Genomic DNA, 13877 nt, shown 5'->3' on the forward strand with positions numbered 1-13877 from the left:
TTGCCTCACGTGTTCCAGTATTTCTACGGAATCCAAACTGATCTTCCCCGAGGTCGGCTTCTACCTGTTTTTCCATTTGTCTGTAAAGAATTTGCATTAGTATTTTGCAGCTGTGATTTACTAAACTGATAATTCAGTAATTTTCACATCTGTCAACACCTGCTTTCTTTGGGATTGGAATTATTATATTCTTCTTGAAGTCTGAGGGTATTTTACCTGTCTCATACATCTTGCTCACTAGATGGTAGAGTTTTTTCATGACTGGATCTCCCAAGGCTGTCAGTAGTTCTAGTGGAATGTTGTCTACTCCCGGGGCCTTGTTTCGACTCAGGTCTTTCAGTGCTCTGTCAAACTCTTCATGCAGTTTCGTGTCTCCCATGCCATCTTCATCTACATCCTCTTCTATTTCCGTAATATTGTCCTCAAGTACATCGCCCTTGTATAGACCCTCTATATACTCCTTCCACCTTTCTGCTTTCCCTTCTTTGCTTAGAACTGGGTTTCCATCTGAGCTCTTGATATTCATACAACTGGTTCTCTTCTCTCTAAAGGTCTCTTTAATTTTCCTGTAGGCAGTATCTATCTTACCCCTCGTGAGATAAGCCTCTACATCCTTACATTTGTCCTCTAGCCACCCCTGCTTAGCCATTTTGCACTTCCTGTCGATATCATTTTTGAGACGATTGTATTCCTTTTTGCCTGCTTCATTGACCGCGTTTTTATATTTTCTCCTTTCATCAATTAAATTCTATATTTCTTCTGTTACCCAAGGCTTTCTACTAGGCCCCATCTTTTTACCTACTTGATCCTCTGCTGCCTTCACTACTTCATTCCTCAAAGCTACCCATTCTTCTTCTACTGTATTTCTTTCCCCCCATTCCTGTCAATTGTTCCCTTATGCTCTCCCTGAAACTCTGTACAACCTCTGGTTTAGTCAGTTTATCCAGGTCCCATCTCCTTAAATTCCCACCTTTTTGCAGTTTCTGTAGTTTTAATCTACAGTTCACAACCAATAGATTGTGGTCAGAGTCCACATTACATCTGCCCCTGGAAATTAAAACCCGGTTCCTAAATATCTGTCTTACCATTATAAAATTTATCTGATACCTTCTAGTATCTCCAGGCTTTTTCCATGTATACAACCTTCTTTTATGATTCTTGAACCAGGTGTTAGCTATGATTAATTTATGCTTTGTGCAAAATTCTACCAGGCGGCTTCCTCTTTCATTTCTTATCCTTAATCCGTATTTACCTATGATGTTTTCTTCTCTCTCTTTTCCTACTATCGAATTCCAGTCACCCATGACTATTGAATTTTCGTCTCCCTTCACTACCTGAATAATTTCTTTTATCTCATCATACATTTTGTCAATTTCTTCATCATCTGCAGAGCTAGTTGGCATATAAACTTATACTATTGTAGTAAGTGTGGGCTTTGTGTCTATCTTGGCCACAATAATGCGCTCACTATGCTGTTTGTAGTAGCTTACCCACACTCCTACTTTTTCCTTCATTATTAAACCTACTCCTGCATTATCCCTATTTGATTTTGTATTTATAACCCTGTATTCACCTGACCAAAAGTCTTGTTCCTCCTGCCACCGAACTTCACTAATTCCCACTATATCTAACTTTAACCTATCCATTTCTCTTTTTAAATTTTGTAATCTACCTGCCCGATTAAGGGATCTGACATTCCATGCTTCGATCCATAGAAGGCCAGTTTTCTTTCTCCTGATAACGATGTCCTCCTGAGTAGTCCCTGTCCTGAGATCCAAATGGGGGACTATTTTACCTCCGGAATATTTTACCCAAGAGGTTGCCATCAACATTTAACCACACAGTACAGCTGCATGCCCTTGGGAAAAATTATGGCTGTAGTTTCCCCTTGTCTTCAGCCGTTCGCAGTACCAGCACAGCAAGGCCGTTTTGGTTAGTGTTACAAGGCCAGATCAGTCAATCATCCAGACTGTGCCCCTGCAACTACTGAAAAGGCTGCTGCCCCTCCTCAGGAACCACATGTTTGTCTGGCCTCTCAACATATACCCCTCCGTTGTGGTTGCACCTACGGTTCGGCTATCTGTATTTTCTGAGGCACGCAAAAACAATAATGTTTCACTTTTGTTTGAAAGTTTTTGCTTGTATATATAGCCACGTGTTGGGTATGTATAGCCACATGTTGGAGCTGTGTGTTGTGTACAGCAATTGAGAAGTGGACAAAGAATAAAACTGTAAATTTTGGAAATGCAATTAATCTACAACCAAAACTGTGATACTTCAAAATTAATGTATACAAAGATTGCAATCAGATGGGGGGGGGGGGGGGGAGGGGGAGGAGGAGGAGGAGGAGGAGGAGGAAAAAAAAAAGACCAGTTGACAAGCTGTTGGCAATGAGCTTGGGACCATGCTTGATAAAGCATACATAAAAATCTGAAGTCTTTGGACTTTTGCCAAATGCAAGGCGGGAAAGTTGCATAGGAAGAGTGAAAGCATGGAAGCGTAGGTGGCTCTTCATCCATATGGTTTGCATTTGATGTCATGAGTTTCATACTATCTCGAGATGTGCCTGGAGCAGGAATTAACATTATAAACAGTGGTATGTGCCAATGAACAAAAAGATATAAATAACTGTGCTCTTATTTTGTAATTCCCTTAATGTAATCTTTGAGTCCTTCTACCAAAGCATTGCACATTTATGGAACTTACTTGAAACAGAACGTGTCCACAAAGTCCAATTTATCTTGTTCTTTTTAACTTGATTTGTTGTGTGGTTTAAAAGCAGTACCACCAACCACTCTCACTTCCACTAGCTCACATTTTGTGGCAATAGTGGGCCCACTTGTAAAAACTTCTGGCCCTAGAAATATATTGTCACAAACACTGCTGGGGGGGTTAGTGGCCAGTAACGCTGTACTGGTGGATGGAATTCATGCAGCCACACTGTTTCTGAACAACATTGCCGTGGTATTTTATCAGTCAGCAATATGCAATTTTTATGGCCCATGCAAATGTACCTTCTTGACATTCAATATTGGTCCACTGCCCAGCATGCAAATGGGTAAGCATTATTGTGACTGCTATAGGGACCAGATCTAGAGTTTGAACAAAAGGATGCACTTGTTTTCACTTTGGACAATGTTTTGTAGCAGACCTTGCTGGATTTTCCCTTGACAGCATGGGATGTCACAGTGCTGACAGCCTTTTTCCAGAAAATTCTTTCAGCTGTCTATGTGGGGTGGCAAGAGTGCACTCTTTTGGGGGAAGATTTGGCTTGGTGTTTATTCTTTCTCCTATGTGATCAACTCAGCTTCGTCTAGAGGGTCATCATGCTTGTCACAGAGGAGCGAGGCTGTTGAGTCGTTGTCCCTTCAGTGTTGTTACTTTGAATACTCCAGCTGTTGCATGCATCACGCTGGAATATGACTAACTGCAATAGTGAACAGCTTGTTCAGGCTTGTACACAGTACCAGTCCTGGAGCAGCCTTGGGTAGGGTGCAGATTGACTTTGCAGACCCATTTTTTGGAAGTGTGTGGTTGTTGGTGGTTGATGCATTGTAAATTTTCCCCCTATGTCACCAAGCTGTCCTCCATGACATTGACAGCAACTGCTCACACATTGTTGGTCATTTTTGCTATTTAGGGCTCTCACACATCCTCATATCCAATAACAGTCAGCAATTTGTGTTGCAGGTGTTCGAAGACCTTTGCATTCACAGTGGTATCCAGCATCTGCCAGGTACCTCGTTTCACCCAGCATAGCACTCAGATATGGAGCACTACATATTTATGTTCAGTACACAAATGTAGAAGTATATGTCTGCCTCATCCTGAGATTATCACTATTGAGTTTCTGACTGTATACTGGACAACGCCAGTTGATAGGTGCAGTCTAGTGGAATGTTTGCATGAGCACCAGGTGTGGGGTCTTTTGGCTTTTTTGCACCCAGGGTCACCTGGCCCAGACCATCTTGGTGTACCAAATTTTCCTCACAGGGCTGATGTTTGGATCCGTTCTTTCAGTTACCAGCCATCACAAGGGTCGTCAGTTGTTGGTGTTAGTTGTCAGTCGGGAGAAGATCACCCATCATTCCAATTAGTTGCAGCTGTGACTGGTTGGGTCTTTAACACCATCATCTCCAAGCCAGCAATTTCACAGTGTTGTTTCAGTTGGAAGCTCCCAGTTGTGGCAGAATGCTCACCTGCTACCGCCCACTCTGCCCACCCACCTTCGACCACGAAGTAGAGAGGCAGCAGGGATAGCTCCTGCATCCCCTGTTCTGGAGTCCATGAAATTTGGACTGGTGCCCTCTTTTTTTCCTGCTCACGGCAGAGTCCTTGCCCTTACCTGTGCCTGGGACTGACAGTTACCACAGCCTCTGTAGTCTTCCACCCCTCTGGGACAGCAAGCTGTATCAGCATCGCATCCCTTGGTGTTCAATCTACTACCGGGGAATCTTGCGGCCTCTCTGATATTGTGACAGAGGTCACAACACAAACTGGGTCATTTTTGGCCTACATGGCCTTTGCAGGGGGGAGGTATTTAGCATCCCTGCCCGCGGACATAGGGATGCAGAGTAGCTTGTGTGGTTTAGGGCACAAGAATAGTACAGAACACTGTCATGGAGGATGTGGGCTTATAATGGCATGGGTAGTGCCACTGTCCCAAGTGTTTGACTATTGTGGAAATAGGCCTGGTTTGGCAGTTTTAACACTGTTTTCTAAACCTGCTGACCAAGCCCTCACCTCACGCAGTGCTCCATTTCCATGTGCTCAGCTGTCAGTTACTCATGGCTGCATATTGTGTTTTCCTCCTCTAGATGGTGTTTGGACTCTCTGCTTGCCTGAAGGTTGACTCATATGTCAAGATTCGTTCACTCTTCCAGGATTCATTTCCTTGGGTGGTAGTCAACCATCTGTTGGCTAGTATAGTTACATTCATGCCAACAGTGATGATTCTGCTGTGTTGTCACATTCAAGCAGATACTGAACATACTATACATATTATACATTAATTAGTACTAGAATTTCACAAGATTTTCTGTGATGATATGAGTTTTTTGTTGGGGTGTTTAGTTTTATGGGTTATTTGAATCTTATTCAGTAAAATGGTCAAAATTAGTGTTACTGACTCTTACCTAATTTAAATCAAACAAGAATTGTACCTCTACAGATAGCTGTTGTAGTCTGCTATCTGATATTGACACTACACTTACTGTTTTGAATTTTTTTTTTACTTAAATATAATTTTTATGCTCAGAATCAACATTCCACCTAATAATTCAAACTGTTCTTCTTGAATAGAAATAATAAAACTAATTTTCAGTAATTAATGTAGTAACAAAAATATTCAATTATTGATAATATAATGTAAATAGATGGATATAAAAATCTACTCACTAATCACCGGCAGGAGAAAACACACACACCCACACACAAAAGAATTTAACTTTTACAAGCTTTCATTCAGAGGCAGTGGCTTCTTCTTCTGGCAGAAGAGTTGAAGGGGAAGGTAGAGGGGTGAAGGAAAATGACTAGAGAGGTTTAGGGAAAGGGGTACAGTTTAGAAAAGTCACCCAGGATCTCCGGTCAGGGGAGACTTACCAGACAGTATGAGAAGGAAAGACTGATTCTTGGGGACTGCGATGGACATGATTTGAAAGCCTGATAGCTTAGAGGTGGAAGACAGGGTGATATGTGACTGAGATTACTACCAAAACATTGTGCATTAGTTAATAAGAGAAAAAAAGCCTTAATTCATGTTAACTCCTTCTATCTCAGCCTTTATTCACAGTAAATACTCCTTTCTTCACTACATTTTAGTTTTCTACATCTTTCATTTTCTGACAGAAGTATACCCAAGGTAAACTGGATTTTCTCTGCAAAGAACATTGTACTTAAAAAAACTGTCTTTTAGGAGGCTATTGCCATGCTGTAAGAGAGCAAAATTGATGTCAAAAACTACACAATACTATAAGCATATCCTCAGTTTACAATCCACAATTTTTAACACTTTATCATGTGTTAAGTTAAGAACTACTCAATTCCCAATTGGGCAAACAGTAGCCACACACCAGACCAAATGATACATAGCTGAACTACACATCATCTATCTTGTTAGTCACAATACTATCGTGCTCGATTCTGAGCTGCATGTTTTCTTCCACGCACCATCTTTTGGCATGCATCTTGGCCACATCTGCAGCACTTATGTCCCTATAAACACTTTGCTGCAAGGGCATTTGACCAGTAGCTGTTTCTTTTAATGTGCAACATGCTATTGTTTCACCATCTGGTTATGGGAAAGAAATTTGTACTAACCGTCTGAAGGTGTATATTCAGTAAACGACAATTTTTATTGTGTAAATAATTTCAGAATGCTCTGACAATGGTGTGCTCAATCAGACTACCTGTAATTACAGTTACTGACATGAAGCTATAGATACCCATTGTGTTCTGCTTGCCAAAGGAGTATAGTAAACACTGTCATGATTTCTTCCTTGGTGAGTAAGTGTCCCAGTGTTTGTCAATTCCTAATGATGGAGAACTGTTAATTCAATATGTAGAGTCTTTATATTGCTGTCATTTGTTATCATTAATTTGTAAATTTCATTTGATTACTTTCTACTAACACTGTGTAACTTGTATACTTCTTATCACAGTGTATAGCATACAGTAAAATGCTATCCTTTTTGCCATTTTAAGACACATTGTGATGCATTTCGGCTAAATTACACTGAAAACAGTATTACTGTATTTTTCAAACAATCTAGGATAGAAGGTAACAGTATTATGAAAAGGAAAGTTACTACTCACCAAATAGCGGAGACGACAGACACACACACATGACTGCAGTCTGGTATGGTTTCAGTTGCCGGAGATTGCAGTTTTGTGTGTGTGTGTGTGTGTGTGTGTGTGTGTGTTTTATCTATTTTTGACAAAGGCCATACTGGGCCGTAAGCTAACTTGTGACAGTATTTTTGTTGTGCCTATCTGCGACTTAGAACATCCGCTATGTGGTGAGTAGCAACATTCCTTTTCATAATATTATTGCCGTATTTCTGTCATTTAAGGTATATTGCCAGATCTGACCCAAAGAGAAAACTTTCAGCATCACAGATATTAAAACCATGGAGATGTAATAAGGGGGACAATGCTACAGACTTATGCTGTACATTGCTGTGAAGCTGGCACCACCACGTTAGATGTCCCAAAATATTGGCAGAATACTATGAACAATTGCTTCTTGTTCTTAATTTCTGTCATGTGCTTGCAACAGTTGTTTTAGATAGAGAATGTTATAGTGGTTTCATAAATAACACAGCATTAGGAGGGCATTTTATGAGATTTTTTGGTCTTAAAATTTCATCCAGCACTATGACACAGTTTGCCTTGTTCATGTAACTTTTTTGTGTTATACATTGTGAATATGCAGGAAGAGAAGTGTGTGATATGACAAGCTGCCAGACTGACGGAACTGATGCTCAGTGTATGTCCTCTTCCTGAAAATGCTCAGAATATATTTTACAATATTTGGTCAGTTGTTTCTTTCTCACAGCTCTTACCCAAAGAACTTTTCAAGTTGGACTGATAAGAAATCTAAAGTAAAATGACAGAAATAAAACAGTTACAGTAAAAGTAAACAATGCAACCGAAATTTATGTATATGAAAGAAAGTATTGCCTGAATGAGCCCACTTACGAATGAAATGTGATTCCCTTACAGTTTATACATGAATCAGAATGATTAGTACTCCCATAAATGAGGCAATGTAGAATGTTTCAACAAAACACTTTCTCGAGAAGTCAGTGTTTGGAGGAGCTAGCATGGTTGACATGAGCTTCAAGTTCGTGATGTCATAACAGCTCCCCTTATTATACTTCCATAGTTGAAACCAACATTCCTAAAAAGCTTTATGGTCCCTGATTTAGTTGTTCCATTTGTTGATTTGTTTCAGGTCTTTGTGGAAAACCCCGTCTTGTTGAAATTGGTGGTGTTCCATATCTTGTGCCCTTAGTGAAGAGAGAGAAACTGTATGATCTTAAATTACTTGGAAATCATGCAGAGCTTAATCCAGCTTTCATCATTGGTGCAGGTGCTGGACCATGGCCACATGCTGGTGTTAACTGTGAGGTGAACATAAAATTAGTGATTGTTAATGAAGCAAAGTATGAAGTTTACTGTAATATAATTGTAGTTTCAAAAATGCTTCAATATCTATTTAATCATCTGCCTATTACTAAAAAGGAGTAGCACAAATAAATTGGAAATTCTGAAAGAAGTGGGGCATCATATTCTGAGGTAATTCATCGTTGAGTAGAAAAGTATTCATTGCTCAAAAACGTGTAATCAGAATAATTGCTGGAGCCCACCCACAGTCATCCTGCAGACATCTATTTAAGGATCTAGGGATCCTCACAGTAACCTCACAGTATATATATTCAGTTATGAAATTTGTTGTTAATAATCCAACCCAGTTCAAAAGTAATAGCAGTGTGCATAGCTATAACACTAGGAGAAAGGATGATCTTCACTATGCAGGGTTAAATCTGACTTTGGCACAGAAAGGGGTAAATTATGCTGCCACAAAAGTCTTTGGTCACCTACCAAACAGCATCAAAAGCCTGACAGAAAGCCAACCAACATTTAAAAATAAATTAAAAGAATTTCTAGATGACAACTCCTTCTACTCATTGGCAGAATTTTTAGATATAAATTAAGGGAGGGAAAAAAAACCAACTTAAACATTAGTGTCATGCAATATTTTGTGTAATGTAATATCTTGTACAGACATCTTTTATTAACCTGACACGTTCCACATCATTACGAAGTGTCGTATTCATGATCTATGGAACAAATATTAATCTAATCTAATCTAATCAAGTTAGGGACCTAAGGTAGTGAGGTTAAAGAGGGAGAAGGACTTGTGTAAAAGGGTTAGAGGCAGTGGCATGAAGAAGAATCAAATGTAAGAAGTGAAACAAATAAGGAGACTTAATATAAATTAGTGTAGAAGAATAACTGGAGTTGAATACATGGTGGTTGAGAGGATTTCAAGTGCACTTCCTAAACTGCTGGTTCTTTGAAGTGATATAGAAACCTCATAACTGGAACAGGTATCGTAATTTGTGTTGTTGTGCTATAACATGTACTTATGAATATGCTTATGTGTTACAACTGTTATTAAATATCTTTGCCTGTTATTTTGAACAGCTAATTTCACGTTGTCCATGAGGACAGTTTTTGCACAGACATACACTCCTGGAAATGGAAAAAAGAACACAATGACACCGGTGTGTCAGACCCACCATACTTGCTCCGGACACTGCGAGAGGGCTGTACAAGCAATGATCACACGCACGGCACAGCGGACACACCAGGAACCGCGGTGTTGGCCGTCGAATGGCGCTAGCTGCGCAGCATTTGTGCACCGCCGCCGTCAGTGTCAGCCAGTTTGCCGTGGCATACGGAGCTCCATCGCAGTCTTTAACACTGGTAGCATGCCGCGACAGCGTGGACATGAACCGTATGTGCAGTTGACGGACTTTGAGCGAGGGCGTATAGTGGGCATGCGGGAGGCCGGGTGGACGTACCGCCGAATTGCTCAACACGTGGGGCGTGAGGTCTCCACAGTACATCGATGTTGTCGCCAGTGGTCGGCGGAAGGTGCACGTGCCCGTCGACCTGGGACCGGACCGCAGCGACGCACGGATGCACGCCAAGACCGTAGGATCCTACGCAGTGCCGTAGGGGACCGCACCGCCACTTCCCAGCAAATTAGGGACACTGTTGCTCCTGGGGTATCGGCGAGGACCATTCGCAACCGTCTCCATGAAGCTGGGCTACGGTCCCGCACACCGTTAGGCCGTCTTCCGCTCACGCCCCAACATCGTGCAGCCCGCCTCCAGTGGTGTCACGACAGGCGTGAATGGAGGGACGAATGGAGACGTGTCGTCTTCAGCGATGAGAGTCGCTTCTGCCTTGGTGCCAATGATGGTCGTATGCGTGTTTGGCGCCGTGCAGGTGAGCGCCACAATCATGACTGCATACGACCGAGGCACACAGGGCCAACACCCGGCATCATGGTGTGGGGAGCGATCTCCTACACTGGCCGTACACCACTGGTGATCGTCGAGGGGACACTGAATAGTGCACGGTACATCCAAACCGTCATCGAACCCATCGTTCTACCATTCCTAGACCGGCAAGGGAACTTGCTGTTCCAACAGGACAATGCACGTCCGCGTGTATCCCGTGCCACCCAACGTGCTCTAGAAGGTGTAAGTCAACTACCCTGGCCAGCAAGATCTCCGGATTCGTCCCCCATTGAGCATGTTTGGGACTGGATGAAGCGTCGTCTCACGCGGTCTGCACGTCCAGCACGAACGCTGGTCCAACTGAGGCGCCAGGTGGAAATGGCATGGCAAGCCGTTCCACAGGACTACATCCAGCATCTCTACGATCGTCTCCATGGGAGAATAGCAGCCTGCATTGCTGCGAAAGGTGGATATACACTGTACTAGTGCCGACATTGTGCATGCTCTGTTGCCTGTGTCTATGTGCCTGTGGTTCTGTCAGTGTGATCATGTGATGTATCTGACCCCAGGAATGTGTCAATAAAGTTTCCCCTTCCTGGGACAATGACTTCACGGTGTTCTTATTTCAATTTCCAGGAGTGTATACCATGAAGTGTATAGAGGATGTAGGAAGTGCTGTAGTGTCCACTTTGATTTCAGTTTGGTGTAATCTCATTTCTGGACATGATTTAGGAAAATGAGAATGATGGCAGAAATTTCAATTCCAGTTTCAGAATAACAGATAGAATTTGGTCTCAAGTGAAATGCTCATGTTAATATGGATGTGGACTTGCATAATCTTTTCTTACATAAAATGCAGTTTATGCTATTGCTTCTGTGGAGCAGTTGTGGCTGGGAAACAAAGATTGAAACCTTTCATTATAAGTCTTTTTATTTTACAAGAGGATCCTAAGTATTCCTTAAAACATCTGATTTTTGTGCTTGTTTTATGCTATCTTGGTAAACTGTTTCTCTAACACAATTGTCCTTCAATGCCAGATGGAGAAACAGATTAATGGGATGCCTTCATTATCATTGTTGCTCATCTTTCCATTGTATTTCTTGGAGATGAGAGAATGTTTTGCTTGTTTGTTGGCACTATCAGCCCATGAATATTAGTTCCTGTGGGAGCAGTATAAAAATTAGGAAGGGCGCACTTGATGTTTCATTGACTACAAACCCATTATAAATAAGACACTACCTGAGTCGAAGAATGATGGGGAAAGAATTGGCCTTGCCTTCATTAAATGAATAATTTACATCTGCATCTATACTCAGTAAACTGCTGTGAAGTATATGACATGGGATATGTCCCATTGTGTCAGTTAGTAGGACTTCTACCTGTTCCATTCATGTAAGGGGCATGGCAGGAACGATTGCTTACATGCTTCTATGTGGACTGCAGTTATCCTAATCTTGTCTGAAATCTCTATTGGAGTGATGCAAAGGGAGTTGTAGTATATTGCTAGATCCATCACTTGAAGTTGGTTCTAGAAACTTTCTAAGTAGGCTTTCAAGGGATAATTTGCTTCTTATTCAAGTATCTGCCAATTTAGTTCTTTCAGCAGCTTCATTACACTTTCCCAAGGATCAAACAAACTTCTGACAATTCATGCTGCCCTCCTATGCATCTATTCAGTATCCCCTGTTAGTACTATTTGGTACAGGTCCCACACAGTTGAGCAATATTCTATGGTGGGTCACACGAGTATTTTGTATGCCATCTCCCTTGTAGACTAACAGTTGCATTTCATTAGTATTCTGCTAATAAACTTCAGTCTGCCACCTGCTTTGCCTAGACTGAGATTATGTGGTCACTCCATTTCATATCTGTACAAATTATTTCACCCAAGTATTTGCATGAGCTGACTAATCCCAACTGTTATTCATTTAAACTGATTTTTATTCTTTTTGTAAAGTGCACGATTTTACATTTCTTAACATTTAAAGTGAGTTGACAGTCTTTGCACGACATTGAAATCTTTTCAAGATCTAACTGAATATTTTGTGCAACTTTTCTCTACTTTTCCTTTCATACAATGTATCCATGTCATCTAAGTGCCAGTTCTTCTGTCCTGTCCTGTAATGGTTTCTCATCCACTAATTCCTTATGCTCTTATTCCATAACCTGTCCTACTTTGTCTCTCCAGTAATTCTTTCAAGAATTTCCTCACTAGCTTGTATTTTGCTTCTCTGTCTTCCTTACATTATCTAGGTCTCTGAGGCATATGGCAGGATTGTAACATTGTATGCCTGTTATATAACCCTTTTGCTGTTTTGAGGGACATCTGTGCTCCATACCAGGCTCCTAACACTCTTCTGGGATGCTTCTGCATGTGTCCCCCCCCCCGCATTTATTTCTCTGTCATTTCTTCCATTCTCCACCGAGCGAGGTGGCACAGTGGTTAGCACACTGGACTCGCATTCGGGAGGACGATGGTTCAATCCCATCTCCGGCCATCCTGATTTAGGTTTTCCGTGATTTCCCTAAATCATTTCAGGCAAATGCCGGGATGGTTCCTTTGAAAGGGCACGGCCGATTTCCTTCCCCATCCTTCCCTAACCCGAGCTTGCCTAACCTAACCTAACCTCTTCCATTCTCCTGTATTTAGCTTCCCAGATACTTCAAATTCCCCACCTTTCTCAATCATTCCCCATCAACTATTATTCCTGTTGTGACTGTCTTCTTCTTCGTGGCTGTGCTTTTCATTTCACATTTCCTTATCCCATATCCTTGTTCTGTTTGTTGCCATATGTCCAACTCCTTGTTTCCGTAAATAGCCGAATCATCTGCAAACTCCATGACCTTCATCTTTACTTCCCAAAATACTTGTGCCACTCTGGTCGTTATCCCATCCGTCACCATAAGGAAAAGCAATGGTGAAAGTACACTCCTTCCCTCAAGCCATTCTTAAGTTCCATCCAGTTTCATCTCTCTCCTCCCAGTGTCACACAGCTCTTACTCCCATTATACATTTCTATTATCCTCTATACCATTTGCTTTTCTACTCCTTTGTTCTCCAGGGTCTTTCATACCTTGTTTCTACATACTATTAAGGTAATATTATATTATTATAAAAAGTGTAATTGATCTAAAAACTGGAAATCACTAATTGAATCTTACTATGTTTATTTTGTATTTATTACAGTGCATAATGAATTTGCTCTACTTTTTCAGATGATGGCCAACATGGAACTTGAAAATGGTAAAATTAATAATCAGACACGAATATCTAAAGTCAGTCAAGAAGATGACAGCTGCATACTTGAGATCCTCCCAAACAGTGAAACCAGGTGTGCACTTCTGGCAAATCTTTTTTGTTGTGAAGGGAAACCAGGGAAGGTAAGTAATGAGTGTGTGTTTTCCCTCTTATCCTCCTTACACAGTCCAGTTTCTTCCATTTCTGTAGACTGAATCATAATCTTATGGTATCATAATCTGGGACAACTCTTTTTTTGGGAAGAAAGTATTCGTTTTGCAGAAGCATCTAATAATGATAATATGTAGTGTCCATACTAGAACCTCTTCTAAATGATTCTTTAAATAATTGAACATACAAAAAACAGCTTCACAATACATTTACTCCCTTATGAAGTTTTTTTGTGAAGAATAAATAACAATTCAAACAGAACAGTAACATTCATAAATACATTACACAGAGAAGTAACTTACTTTGCCATCAAACTACCCCTGGTGTACAGGACTGCAAGTGGGATTTGGGCAGAATGGATAGTTTAGTTGTAAGGGTTGATTTAGAGTCATAAAATGAAAGTATATATGTGTTTTTATTGCTGTTTTGGATT

The 13877-nt window shown here is 41.1% G+C and overlaps 1 protein-coding gene across 6 annotated transcripts in view; it reads left to right on the forward strand.

Annotated features, from left to right (window-relative positions):
• LOC126248576 (ester hydrolase C11orf54 homolog) overlaps window positions 1-13877 on the forward strand; it is a 110337-nt gene that overhangs the window by 75939 nt on the left and 20521 nt on the right. For all 6 annotated transcript variants that reach the window (XM_049949720.1, XM_049949693.1, XM_049949701.1 and 3 more), the window contains exons 4-5: window positions 7955-8130; window positions 13252-13416. In XM_049949720.1, coding sequence (XP_049805677.1) covers window positions 7955-8130; window positions 13252-13416 — 341 coding nt within the window. The remainder of the gene's footprint in view (window positions 1-7954; window positions 8131-13251; window positions 13417-13877) is intronic.

The sequence above is a fragment of the Schistocerca nitens genome, chromosome 1 (assembly GCF_023898315.1).
Source record: "Schistocerca nitens isolate TAMUIC-IGC-003100 chromosome 1, iqSchNite1.1, whole genome shotgun sequence".
Taxonomy (NCBI): Eukaryota; Metazoa; Arthropoda; class Insecta; order Orthoptera; family Acrididae; genus Schistocerca; species Schistocerca nitens.